At 41.4% G+C, this 12,650-nt stretch overlaps 1 protein-coding gene across 1 annotated transcript in view; it reads left to right on the forward strand.

Moving 5' to 3' along the window:
• Nucleotides 1–12,650, forward strand: part of LOC124158000 — a 184,292-nt gene that overhangs the window by 152,935 nt on the left and 18,707 nt on the right. Inside the window, exon 3 of the mRNA XM_046533140.1 lies at nt 11,380–11,534. Coding sequence (XP_046389096.1) covers nt 11,380–11,534 — 155 coding nt within the window. The remainder of the gene's footprint in view (nt 1–11,379; nt 11,535–12,650) is intronic.

The raw sequence follows: 12,650 nt of genomic DNA on the forward strand, positions 1-12,650 counted from the left end.
TTCGTCGTTTGTAATGCTGTTGCCCTCGTTGAAATATTCTCCCGGTACGATTAATTGTAACATATACGTTAGGACATCGCCAACTCCAGAAAAGCGGGCGTTGGCTTTCGTGATTTCTTATTTTAAACGAATGAGATAATAGAGTGGTTTTCTATTTTATTTTTATTGCATATATTGAAATATTATTACTCCTGGAGTACGTATTTCAGGCTTTTAGATTTTTAAATTACAATATCTATTTTTCGCGATTTAATGAATAGTGAAATTTTTCAAGCGCGCGAAAACGCGACAGCTAAGTATAAATGCTGGGAAAAGCCCGTGTGACGTCAGGCCGCTGCTGTGTGAGGCCACCTGGGTGCGAGGCTATGAACGCCTCTACGATGCAGGCTGCTTGCTGCCGAGCACGGCGGTAGCGTAGAGTACCCTGCTAGCAGGTAGCGCTTGGCTTAAATAAGGATTATTAATACCCTATCAAACAAAGGAAATTTTCCGACCATAGGCAATTTTAAAAGGTGATTATTAAGAGATGTTTCCCTGAGCTCTGTGCCTCATGCATGCATTGGTAATCTCAAACGATGTAACACTCCTATCTACTCGTATGGCATCTAGGTACCTGTGACGTCACGTGGAGTGGAATCGTATGGGCGCCAATCTGGCTTTTTTTAAATGAGGTTAAAATTGACCATTAACATTCGTCTAATTTGGGGTTTCTAAAAACAAATAATTTTTATATTATGAATACACTGATGGTGGTTAACGAATCGCAATCAATGCCTTTCGTTTTCTTTGATGAAGGAAACTACCCTATTACTGGAAGGATAACTGAGGAATAGCCAGCGGATTCCTTTTACGGAGTCACCCGTTAGTTCACATAAACTTCGCAGGGATAAGATGCCTCGGTAGTTCAACGGGTGGAACATCATTCGAATATTCTGGAGTTCCGGGTTCGGACCCCAGCCGGCGCAGAGTCATTCGTCCACCATTGAACTCCATCATTCGAACTTCACGGGACAATGACTATAAAATACGTGGGATTCTTTTCGAAGTGACAATCTTTCCGTTCGAATTATTTCAATAAGTTGCGACACTTCGGGTGCGCTAGAGCGAACGACCGAAATTCTTCCACCCTCCCCTGGTTCAGTTTTACGCACAGTAATGCATTCTTTGCTTTAATTGGCGTCGAGAACTGGAGACGCTGCTTTTCCTGCGTCGATGACAAAGCCACGTGCATTCCGTCCGCGATGCATAATGCAGTCGGATGCATAATGCACGCAACACACCTCAACTTGCTGATCCGCTCATTCTGCGGTTCGAAGGGCAACACTTCCAAGGGCACAGAAGGCCAGCATAATGTGGAACACCAAGGCGCGCGCCGATATAGCAACCACTAGACCACCTGATGAACGTGGCCGGCTTCCAAACGACCAGATACAGTGCCAGCCAATGGGCTTGCCAGCGGAAGCCTTGACTAGGAAGTATGAACTAGCGAACCAATGATTAACGAGCTTCCATAGCGGGATTTGCGATCTATATATATGTTTCCTTCGTTTAAAAAAATATATTTCTTCTTTTTGCAGCTGGAGACATTTATAGTTCGAAAATATCTTCTTCGAGGTTGACCACGTGTGTGCATCTTATCTTGCACGACAGTTTCTCAGGCGTTGCAGTCGGCTTCTTCAGGACATAAAAGTCCCTGAAGGTCACTGAAGTATCCGATCGCAAAGCCGGCGAAAATAAGATGGACCAAAAAGACGCAATCCTCCTGCACGACCGGTCTTTTTCTTTGGCGATTTACCACTTCATAAATGAAATTTTATTATTTCTCCTTTGGATTATTATCTTAGATTTAATTTTTTTAACACATGAGATACAGAAAATTTTTTAACAAGGGCTACTGTGATTGCCCTGAAAATTTCAACCTCATAAATAATTAATTGAAAAAGTGTGACGTAACTATAATTTTTCACCGACGTAAAACCAAAAAACGTTTGCCACTGGCGTTATATACATAGATTTCTAATGCGTTCAAATTTAAGCCGCTTCAGCTTTGCCAATAGATCGAAAAGAGATCGACCACGTCATCAATCGATACGTACTCTCTTCTCATGACTGTCTACACGCACAAGTCGATTGTAACTGCCGACTGCTATAGCAGTCAACTTCACAATTACACAATCTGTACTGCTTTTGGTCCTACCATTGTGAAATTTATTAATAGAGCCGCAGGTTTTGAATGCTTAAATGATGGGATTAATGGCGCTAACTTCTCTCGCTTGGATGTCTATCCGCAGGCCTCAAGCGGGTTTCGAACTAGGGACACCTCGATTAGCATCCCTACTCTCTACACGCCAGGCCACCAAGCTCTCGGGAGGTCTATTCGGGAGTCAGGGGCGGTCTGGTGTGATTAGGGGCCCTCCCTACCGGGGGAATCGGGGGACCTCCCCAGGAAAAGTTTAGGAAATTTCATGCCCGGAAATGCATTTTAACGCTATTCTGGCTCTTAAAAACTAGATAAAAGTTAATAAAAATAGAAATTTCGTAATCAAAAGTAGGTACTATGAAACGTGAGAATTTCATAGCTAATAACATTTAATAATGTATTATAATTGTATTATCTTCTAACTAAATTTGTTCTTTGAAACTGTATTGTAATCTCAAAATAAAACTCAAACGGTCTTTTCGAAAAAAAAACTTTCAGAAACGCTTTGTCTTCTGACACCTTTATTTATTTTTTACCTAATCTTTTTATACGGAGTATTTTGTAAATAAAGCAAATAACAAAAACGTAGAAATTTATAATTGCGAAAACATTTGGTTCAAGTAATATGAGTCTTTTAATTACACCTTTCATATACGCTCCATGATAGACGCAAGTGCTGTGAAGGCCCCCAAACGTTGCGTCGGGGCCCTCGGCGATCGCCGACCTGTCCACACCGCCCCTGGCGAGAGCTCACCCCTGACCTATCGACTGGAGTGTGAATTTTAGACTGCAAGGGTCGGAGTCAAGTTTCTTTCCCTAGGTCGTTTCATACCGCGAGTACTCTTGTTTCGCAGTGCCTAGACGTTTCACCGAGGATCCTTATGGACATCAGCGTGTTCTTCTTGCATATGTCTGCCTCCCAAATTCGAAAATGACACTCAATAGCTCGTATCACACATGGTTACGGCGCAAATCGTGTGCTCCACTAAAATCGAAGATACTTATGCATTTAAACAGTACCTACATGGAATATGAATAATCATAGGTTTAAATAAATGTAAGCCAACAACAATGAATATAATAAGAACACAAAGAGGAGATGGAATCCATCATGAAGTCTATATGGAAAATAAATATCCCTAGGGAAGATAAAAAGGGTCCTGTCATTAAACTTGATGAGAGATTTCAACGAATGTTGTTACACGTTAGGTATTCGGATATTCAAGATGTAATTAATCGTCATCAGCACATACAGTTAGTACATACGAATCGCCTTTACTACGTAAAACTACGTATACTTGGACCAAGTCCCTACGATCATATGTGCAGTAAACCTTCAATTCGTCATCGATTCTTATGGCCGGACAAACTAATCCATCCATAACTGATGCACGGTTTGTTGATACTTTCTATTAACTAACGTGTTAAATTGAATTTTAAGCGTTGAATTTTATGCTTATTTCTCTGCAGAGTAATGTATTTTTGTGGACGAATGGAAATATAATTTTTTCTGTCCTCTGCTGAAAATATGGATATTTATTAAATAAAATAAAATGAACAGTATTCCCAATTGATTGATCAAAAACCCCAGCGTTTGCCGAGAGATATTTTCTATAGTCGGGTTTGTGGTTTTTAGGGTGCATGTAGGTCTGTTGGGTAGAGCGTTTGGCTGGGTACGGATAGGTTCGTACAGGGAATGTGGAACCTAATGTTCACTAACATCTTTCACCCTATGATTTTTTAGTCATCGTTGCATAACTTCTGATTTCTCCCTTATTGTGGCATTTCTGTCACCTCACGGTGAGGCACCAGTAGAAGACGCCCATTACCAAAGCACCACAATCTTGCATCTTGCTCTCCACCAAACCCGATCAACTTGCATCGATGTCCCATTTTACTAACAACTCTGATGGTAACTTTCACCCTATTCCACACTTACAGTTTACAAGTTTTTCTTACATTATTACATTGCATTATAATTATAAGTTTATGTGTGCGAACAGTGAAAAACTATGGATGATAATATGTTTTGAGTATCATTTTCGTACTCTGGAGTTCGAAATACAGGGAGAACACGCACGGTTTCGCAAAAAAATTGCTTTTGGTGATCTTGCACTTCGCCACACTGTGCTTCCAATTGTATTAAATCAACGCAAAAAATAACTTTAAAATCCCCCGATCTCCATTCACCCCGGATCATAATGGAGCTTCATCGGATTGTTTAAGCCTGAATCACACAGTCATTTTTTTCGTCCCTCAGACCGATAGTTCCATCGAAAGTATTTCATGGACCAGAAGAGTGATCGCGTAATCAATATTGTCTGACTCACACAGCCATTCTCCACGTTCCTCCTTACATTGCTCACACCAAGCGTGGCGTTACTGTTCCCAAAAATAACTGTTCAAATCACCAAGCGTTCTGATTGGCTGAAAGACGGTACCAGCAATGGTTTCAGAGACGGCAAAACCTGTCGAGTGATGGGAAAACGGACGGGATTACCATCCCTAGAGCCAATGCGGAAAAAAAGATTGCGCGAAACAGTCATTTTTTTCCACCGGAGAAATTGCTGAGAAGGCCCGGAAGAAAATGACCGTGTGATTCAGACTTAAAAGAGGGTCGGCGAAATCACTGCGCAAAAAGTTCGCGACCACGCATTTTTCCCTTTTTTTAAGCTCCTCGACACAGTGGCGCAGCTAGGGGGGGGGGGAGGGGGTTTGGGGGTTAAAACCCCCACCAGAGCTCAGAGAAATTTTTAATTTTAATCCATTTTACTTAATTGGATTTATATTACTAATAGAATAGTGTAAGGATTAATAAAATATCCCTCAGAAAGTCGTAAAACTCACCATTTTGAACCATTTATCTTAAAATTCCGCAATTTATTAATCTCGCACCAGCCGCTTATCCTGGTGGGTATTCCATACCCCCACACACCTTGGTGTTAGTTGCACCTAAACCCCCCCCCCCCAGCCTTAATTCCTAGCTGCGCCCCTGCCTCGACAGGACTATAAGGTTGGCAGCCGATAATAGTTATCGCTTCCCACCGCTCTCGTCGCTGCTGTACGTTTCCTTCCGCTCGGCTGATTTCACTCGAGCGAGGCAGCCGCAGTGCATTTGATCGAGATGAGTCAACCACGCGAGGAGGAATCCCCTTAAGGAGCACGTGGCACGGCGGCGCCTGCGGACGAGGCGATAAGGCAGCACAAGGACAACGGGCGAACCCAGCAGACGAGCGGAACAGTCTCCATCCGGGCGACACTCAAAGTGGGCGCTCTCCATCTTCTCTATTATTTCTACCGTATAGTAGATACCTTTTTCTCAACTCTTATACGCAATCAAACTCTACAAATGAGGTACCAAAATTCACAGAATTTATCAAAGAACGTGCGACGGCATATCTTACTTCCTAAATATTGCTATTGTTTCCTAAAATTGGTTTTTAAATAATTAAAAAAAACGGTAAATATTCCTGAGTTAACGGCGCACAAACTGATACATTTGTTCATTTGCAACAATATCTCGCATTCTTTAAATAACTTTTACCAAAATGCGGCTGATTCCACATTCAAGTCTCCCGTTGATACGTAAGTATGAGTCATCATGTGCGTTTATCAGAGGATAGGGTAATTACTTCCAATGTTGTGTTGAAAGAGGTCCTCTGACCTCAATTTGAACATGACCATTCCAATTAAATTTGTACATAAGACCCTGCCTTATTTTTCTACATTTTAAAATTAGAAACGCGCCTATCCCTCTATGGACCTGCATGGAAAAGAGCGGGGGAAGACCGCTGGTAGCGGGCGCATTACGCTCGTAAAATTAAAATAGTAATTTTTTTACATGCATAGATCATTAAGTTAAAGTCATTAACGTATGCAAAATATGACTTCATAATTCTCCACATTCTTGTTGTTGCAGAGCTTCTAAGTCCGCGGAAATAACTAAAGTCATCCGCCCTACAAGAACGCCCTGTGACATCAGAATGCGAGTAAGAAGATTCGCTCCATGGCAATAACAAATAGCAACGACGATAACAAATAGTTGCGACAATACTAATTCATAACTTGAAAGGTCTGTGGAAAACAGTTGTGAATAGTTTTTATAAAGGTTTAAAAGAAATACAGATTTTACGGCATACGTATAGCACAGCGGCTGTCTCCGACTTCGTAAAGGCGCATTCTGGAAACATTCTGAAGGTAGAATAATTCATGATCGCGTATTTCTTCTCCGGCAATGAATATTTCTCGGCGCGGAGTTGAGAAGCCACAAAATTGAAATGTTACGTAAATTAAGTAGTGCTTAGCGAGAGTCTCGTCTCGGCGGTCGAGACGAGAATTTCAATTCTCGGCATTGTCGGGACGAGATTCTCGGCGCGGCGAGAGTCTCGCCTGGGTCGAGAGTCTTGACGAGAGTCGAGAAGTCTTCGAGATTTCTCGACACCCGTCGAGACTCCCGGGCAAAGCGAGAATTTCCTATGAATACCGCAATCAGTCGATGATAGAGTTTACTAAGGTATCCCTTATGACTTTCACGAATTTATAAACATTATAAAAATATTTTATTTAATGATTTACTCTCTGCATTCAATTTTTTAAAGAGTGTGCAAGATGCTTATAGAGTTCCTAACGATAGATTTGCTCAAAAATTTATTTCCTTTTCCTGACCTCAATATTTAATATAAAATTTGAATCTTGGAGTATAGGTTTTTAAAGTGATATGTAAATTTTGCCGTTTTGTTTCCGTTTATTTACACACCATTATCAGGGCTTAAAATGAAATTGAGCATATAATTTTGATACATAGGCATGTTAAATGGTTACATCAATGTATCTTATTATAGTAATATAACATATAAGAAACATTCACTTGTAAATTTACAAAAAAGTCTAATTCTATAGAATTTTATATAATTCTTTTTGTACTGTTTATTTATGGTAACTAATGTTCATAGTTACCTGTCAATTTTGGTTAATTAAATAATAAAATGTGCTTAAGTTATCAATGTCGATCTTATATTACAACTATTTTTGGTTTTGGAAATATATAACATGTCTTAAAATAATATTTTTGTTAAATTAATTTCAATTTCTAAAATAGAAATAGTTTTATTATTTATCGAGGAGCCGGGAGTCTCGACGGGTGTCGAGAAATCTCGAAGGGGCGAGACTTCTCGAGTCTCGTCAAGACTCTCGACCCAGGCGAGACTCTCGCCGCGCCGAGTCTCGTCCCGACAATCCCGAGAAATGAAATTCTCGTCTCGACCGTCGAGACTCTCGGGCGGTCGAGAGTCTCACAGAGCCCTAAAATTAAGTCAGCTATCTCTTTCACTAGTAATATAGAGCTTGGAGAATAAAATTGTACTGAGAAAAATATTTTAAGAGATACGTAGTTTTTTTTTTTAACTGGGACAAATAGTCGACTGGGACTACGCAAACGTATTGTTTACTGGACTCTGATGTCACGATCAACAAACATGACGATGGGTCGTTTGGAGCGCAAGATTACTATGCAATTTTCAAAGTGGAATTTTGCAAATAATACGCAGGTTGGAGAAGAACTGTTTCTGTTATAATTTCCAGTGTGGAGGATATTTTTTATGGCATAATCATCCATTTACAGTGGAATTCCCAATTGACCATTCGCCACAGCAAAACCGTTTCTTTCGTTCTCGATGTTTTAACTATAGCACAATGCTAGCGGATATTGCCCTTCATCGGATTCATCGGATCCAAAGTCGCGGAAGACATCGGATCGGGATCCGAAATTTTAAATAACAGCTTCAGTGAATGCAACACCCCATAAGGGTGGAAAGAGTTCCGATTCTATCTTCGAATGCGCCGTCGCATGCGATTCTTGTCCTACTCATAAACTGTTTTATTTTTAGCTCTCGCAGAGGTTACGTCGGAGAATTTCAGCCGTGGAAAATAAAAAAAGGCAAAATACGAATGGCATATAGTGTGACTCTTCCCAAGAGATTGAACAATCATCGGGGGAATCTCAGCAACAGGAATTTGAAAATGCATTTGGATCCGAATACATCCGATCCGAAAGATCCGGCTCCGAAAATTAAGGATCCGATCCGAATCCGGATCCGAGAAAAATCATGGATCCGTCCATCCCTACACAATACGACTGAATACCTGCCAAAAAAAAAATGTTCATTGCTCCAGAAAAATAAGTTTGGAAAAAAATACACGAATAAAAACATTAGATAATAAATAAGAGCTGCAGATAACCTTAGGCGGACCTCCATTTTGATTACTCACGCCTCCAGTACAGATTGTTGCCGGTTGCCAAACAAAAGGCGCCCCTTGGGCTGCGACGCCCCTAGGCACCTCCCTATTTTGCCTTACGGTAAATCCGGCCCTGCTAATGGGTACATTAACGCTAACATTAATGAAAACCGAAGAAGGTACGCTTGGAAAATACCAGGAGTATGAGAAGATTTAAAATTGACTACGTCTCGTGGGTGCGGAGATTATAAAATCAAACGAAAGACTTTAAAAGGGCCGGATTTACCCAAAGTTACGATATAGCAGAGAGGAGAATCCCTCGGCTATAGGCACCTCTCCATTGAGCCCCCCCCTCCCCGATTTTTATGATAAGGCATAGCCACTCGACAGCATAAGTTTATGCTTGAAGTTTTGCGCAGGGAAAACATAGACAATTCGATTTTTTTAAAACCGCTTGGAGTAAAACTCTATGAAACTGTTGAAGTTTAATGCAGCTAAAACATTTTATGAATACCCTTTCCAAAAATAATGTCTATTCTTAATTCATGCAACAAAAAAGATGAGTAACTTCAAAAATGAAAACATTACATACCCCTGTAACTGAATGAACTGCGGTAGCACGAAATATAGTATAAATTAACTTATTTTAAAACGCATGAAGAGCAGTGGTACGAACGATATTTTCAATTGAACAAAGCCTCTAAAATACAAATACGGCCAACTGCGTATGCAAACCGAAGAGGGCACACTTGGAAAATGGCAGGAGAGTGAGAAGATTTGAAATTGACTACATCTCGTGGGTGCAGAGATTATAAATACCAAACGAAAGACTGCAAAAGCTACTCCGGGGCAGATATCGACAGCGAACATAATTTAGTGGTGATGAAATCCTACCAATCTGCAGAGATTAATCGCATTAACTTTTTGTCCAAGGCACATGCATGTAACACGCCCGAATAAGAGATTAAGATAAACCTTCCACAATTAAGCAGTTTTCGTGACACAGCACGAAGATGAAATGTATTACGAGAACAGGATTCAGCAGAAAATTACATAGAAAAGAGTAGGCAAGAGATGTGAATTTGTATTGTTGGTCTGTAGATGTGTATTTAAAAAATCAGCTCTCGAGTTTTTGGTCATATATATAAAAAAATGTACTTGACGAAGTTTCGGAAATCCATTTTCCAATTTCGAGACACACATTATGAAAAGATAGGAGGTGCAATAAATACTATTTATTACTAAACCTCTCATATTTTCGTATAAAAGGGCTTCAAATTGGATAAAAAATCTAAACGCCGGCCAATGTACCTTTTCTAAATGGCCAAGACCTCAAGAGTTTATATTTAAAAATATATTAGCTTAAAATATAATTCACAAGAGGTCATGAACAAAAATATATTCATTATAATATAGAAGAACATTTACAGTAGTCTAATTCAGTAAAAACACTCAGCTGAATTAGTTCGCATGAACTTCATTTCTCAAACAGAGACTACTTAAACCCTCTGCGGGACATAATATTGCCCTTGTGCAAGAGTTATAAAGTGTTGCATGAACTGTTTATTATAAATGCGGGAATTCATACCACATATAACTCAAATCGTTACTTTAATAGGACACATATATTCGAGGAATATTGGTTTGAGTTCATTAATCCCCATTATAACTTTATGCCAGAGATAGAGTTAGTGCTGATATAGAAATAAGATCTTTCGTTTCGAATGCGCCTTTCTTCCCATGGCTTTTCAGAATTTTCGACAATTAAAAAAGTTCAAAGCGTAATGAAAAGCCTTCCAATTCCAGTGAAGGCCCTATAAATATCAAGCAGTGACGTGGTCGGAATTTGACCTGGCGGCAGCAAGAGAACAAGCGAACTTTATACAATTCAAAGGAAAGCTGCGCGATTCGTCAAAGACTGCTACGTGAATACAGAAACCGTTACATCGGAGAACATCATTCTAGAACTCCACTATATTTCCAGGTCCGACAGAAACGACAAATTAAGGGAGATATTTTTCCGAAGGGATAGGTATAGGAATTCGTTTTCCCCCAAACAATAGAATACTTCAATAAATGCTCGGCAGAACTTCGTAGGGTCTATTCCTTTTTATTTGCTAACGAGGGCTGGTGTGCTAACAGCCACACGCCCACTGAGTGGCTTTCGGAGTGGTATTTAGATAAGCTTCCGAATTGCTTGTGCTCACTCACATGCTTCCACAATTGGAATACCACCTTTGCATTGCATCGCTAAGAGGGGTTAAGAAATGTTTCCATGCACAATTTAGAGTTATACAATTAAGGAATAAGTTTCTTTACATATCTATGGCCTTTGAGTGTTAAGGCAACATTTCGTCAAGTTCGAAGACCGTCGGGAAATCTGGAATGAACGCAAAATGTGGGCCAACTAGGAATGTCAGAGACTTTTTCCGTTTATTTAGTACTATTATTATTGGGCAAAATTTAATTTTCTTCAAACGAAAATAACTCACCAGACACACACAACGTTTTTAGATGTAGAAGAGTGTGTGGACGTTAGTTTAAGGGCACCGTTCCTGGAAGTGTCTTCGGGTGGGGCCATGAAATGGGAGAGATATATCGCAATGTGACGAATCGGAGTCGGCCGGAATAGAGTTGGCGACCGGCTGCTGGAGGGCATGTCGCCGCTACAGACTCACGGCCGCCGTCACGTTTCAGTGCGAGGAGGCCCCACAAAAGGCCGGTTATATGAATGCGACTGCGCACACTCGGGGGGGCACGTTGGCGGGCGGTGCGTCGGGAAACGCCGCGCCTCCCCTCCCCCCTTCGGGGTGTCCCGACCACGTTGCTCGGCTACGGCTCTGGGCGGAGGATCTTCGCTACATCATTCGCCGGCTCACAGCCGACACTAAACGACGTTCATCTCGCGCTCCCGTCTTAATTCACCCCGTCTCTCCCCGTGGCAGGTGGTGGCGAGGGCGGCAGCAGCAAAAGCAGCAGCGCGGGTGGAGGAACTTCGCAAAGAGGAGGAGCGGACATGTCTGCGGCATCGCCCGCACCCAGGCCCAAGGCGGCCGCACCACCACCATTCCCATCCGCGACGGATCTCATACTCCGGAAGGTGAGTCACGCCCGAATCGCATCCAAAAAAAAAAACAATCGGAACCACGGCTTGTGTTATGGCTAGAATGAAGGGGAGTACGTCATCCAGTGTAACAACCCGAAGGTTGGTTTGGATAGGTGAGGGTGGAGTTCACCCTGAACTAAGCCACAGTCGTGTGAATTTAATTTTTTCGGGTAAATTGATTCTTTTGGGGTGGGGAGGCAGTTCCTTGACCTGGGTTGTGTCTAAGCTAGAATCAAAGGGGACTATCTCACCCAATGATTGGTTTGGATAGGTGAGGGTAGAGCTCATTCTGAGTCGTAAGAAATTAACATTTTCAGGTTAGGGGAGAGTTCCACTCCCGGGTTGTGTGGTGGCTAGAATAAAAATAATAGCATGGGCCCTTTTGTGATCCAATTTTTGCGTTTAAATTGCTCCTCCGATCCCAAATAATATAGGTAGCTTTAAATCACTTAATTCGTCCCAATCAATAGGGAAAAAAACGTCGCTCCGGTGTTAAACGTCAACATTTGTGTAGCTACAAATAAGATGGTATCCAGCATAACTCGGAGGAATCTATGGTTCCGGTTGAAAACTAGCGAGAAAAAGTTTTGAGCACTTCCACAGGATAATTTATTTCACGACCATGGTTCCGCTGAACAGTTGAGATAACCAGGAGAGCAATTTGCAGAACATGTTTAGCAGAAAGCAAAACCAAGGAGGGTGGTGTATGTGTTTTGTAAAATGCTCACCTAATGGTGTCAACTGTTCAACGGAACCATGGTCGTGAAATAATAATCCTGCGGAAGCGCACAGAGTTTTTCTTGTTGGTTCAAAATTCGTGAATCTAAATCTTCCCTTTAAAGACCAAATTCTTATCTCGGGATAAAGATCGAATTAGCGGAATGGCATCTCACCCCGCAGGCTCGGGTTCAAATTCCGGGGGGGGGAGTTTTTTAAGGAAACCAGATCCTTAGTTTGGCGATTTGTGAGTGGCACTTCCATTATCATTCTCTCCGTCGGATGTGACAGTTAACGGTAATTTCCGCAGCGCCTTTCATCAAGAGCAGGCCTTGCCTCAATTTCATTTCCATATTCATTATATCCCACGCTGGCTTTGCAAATCTCCAACTT

This window comes from Ischnura elegans, chromosome 4 (assembly GCF_921293095.1).
Source record: "Ischnura elegans chromosome 4, ioIscEleg1.1, whole genome shotgun sequence".
Lineage (NCBI taxonomy): Eukaryota > Metazoa > Arthropoda > Insecta > Odonata > Coenagrionidae > Ischnura > Ischnura elegans.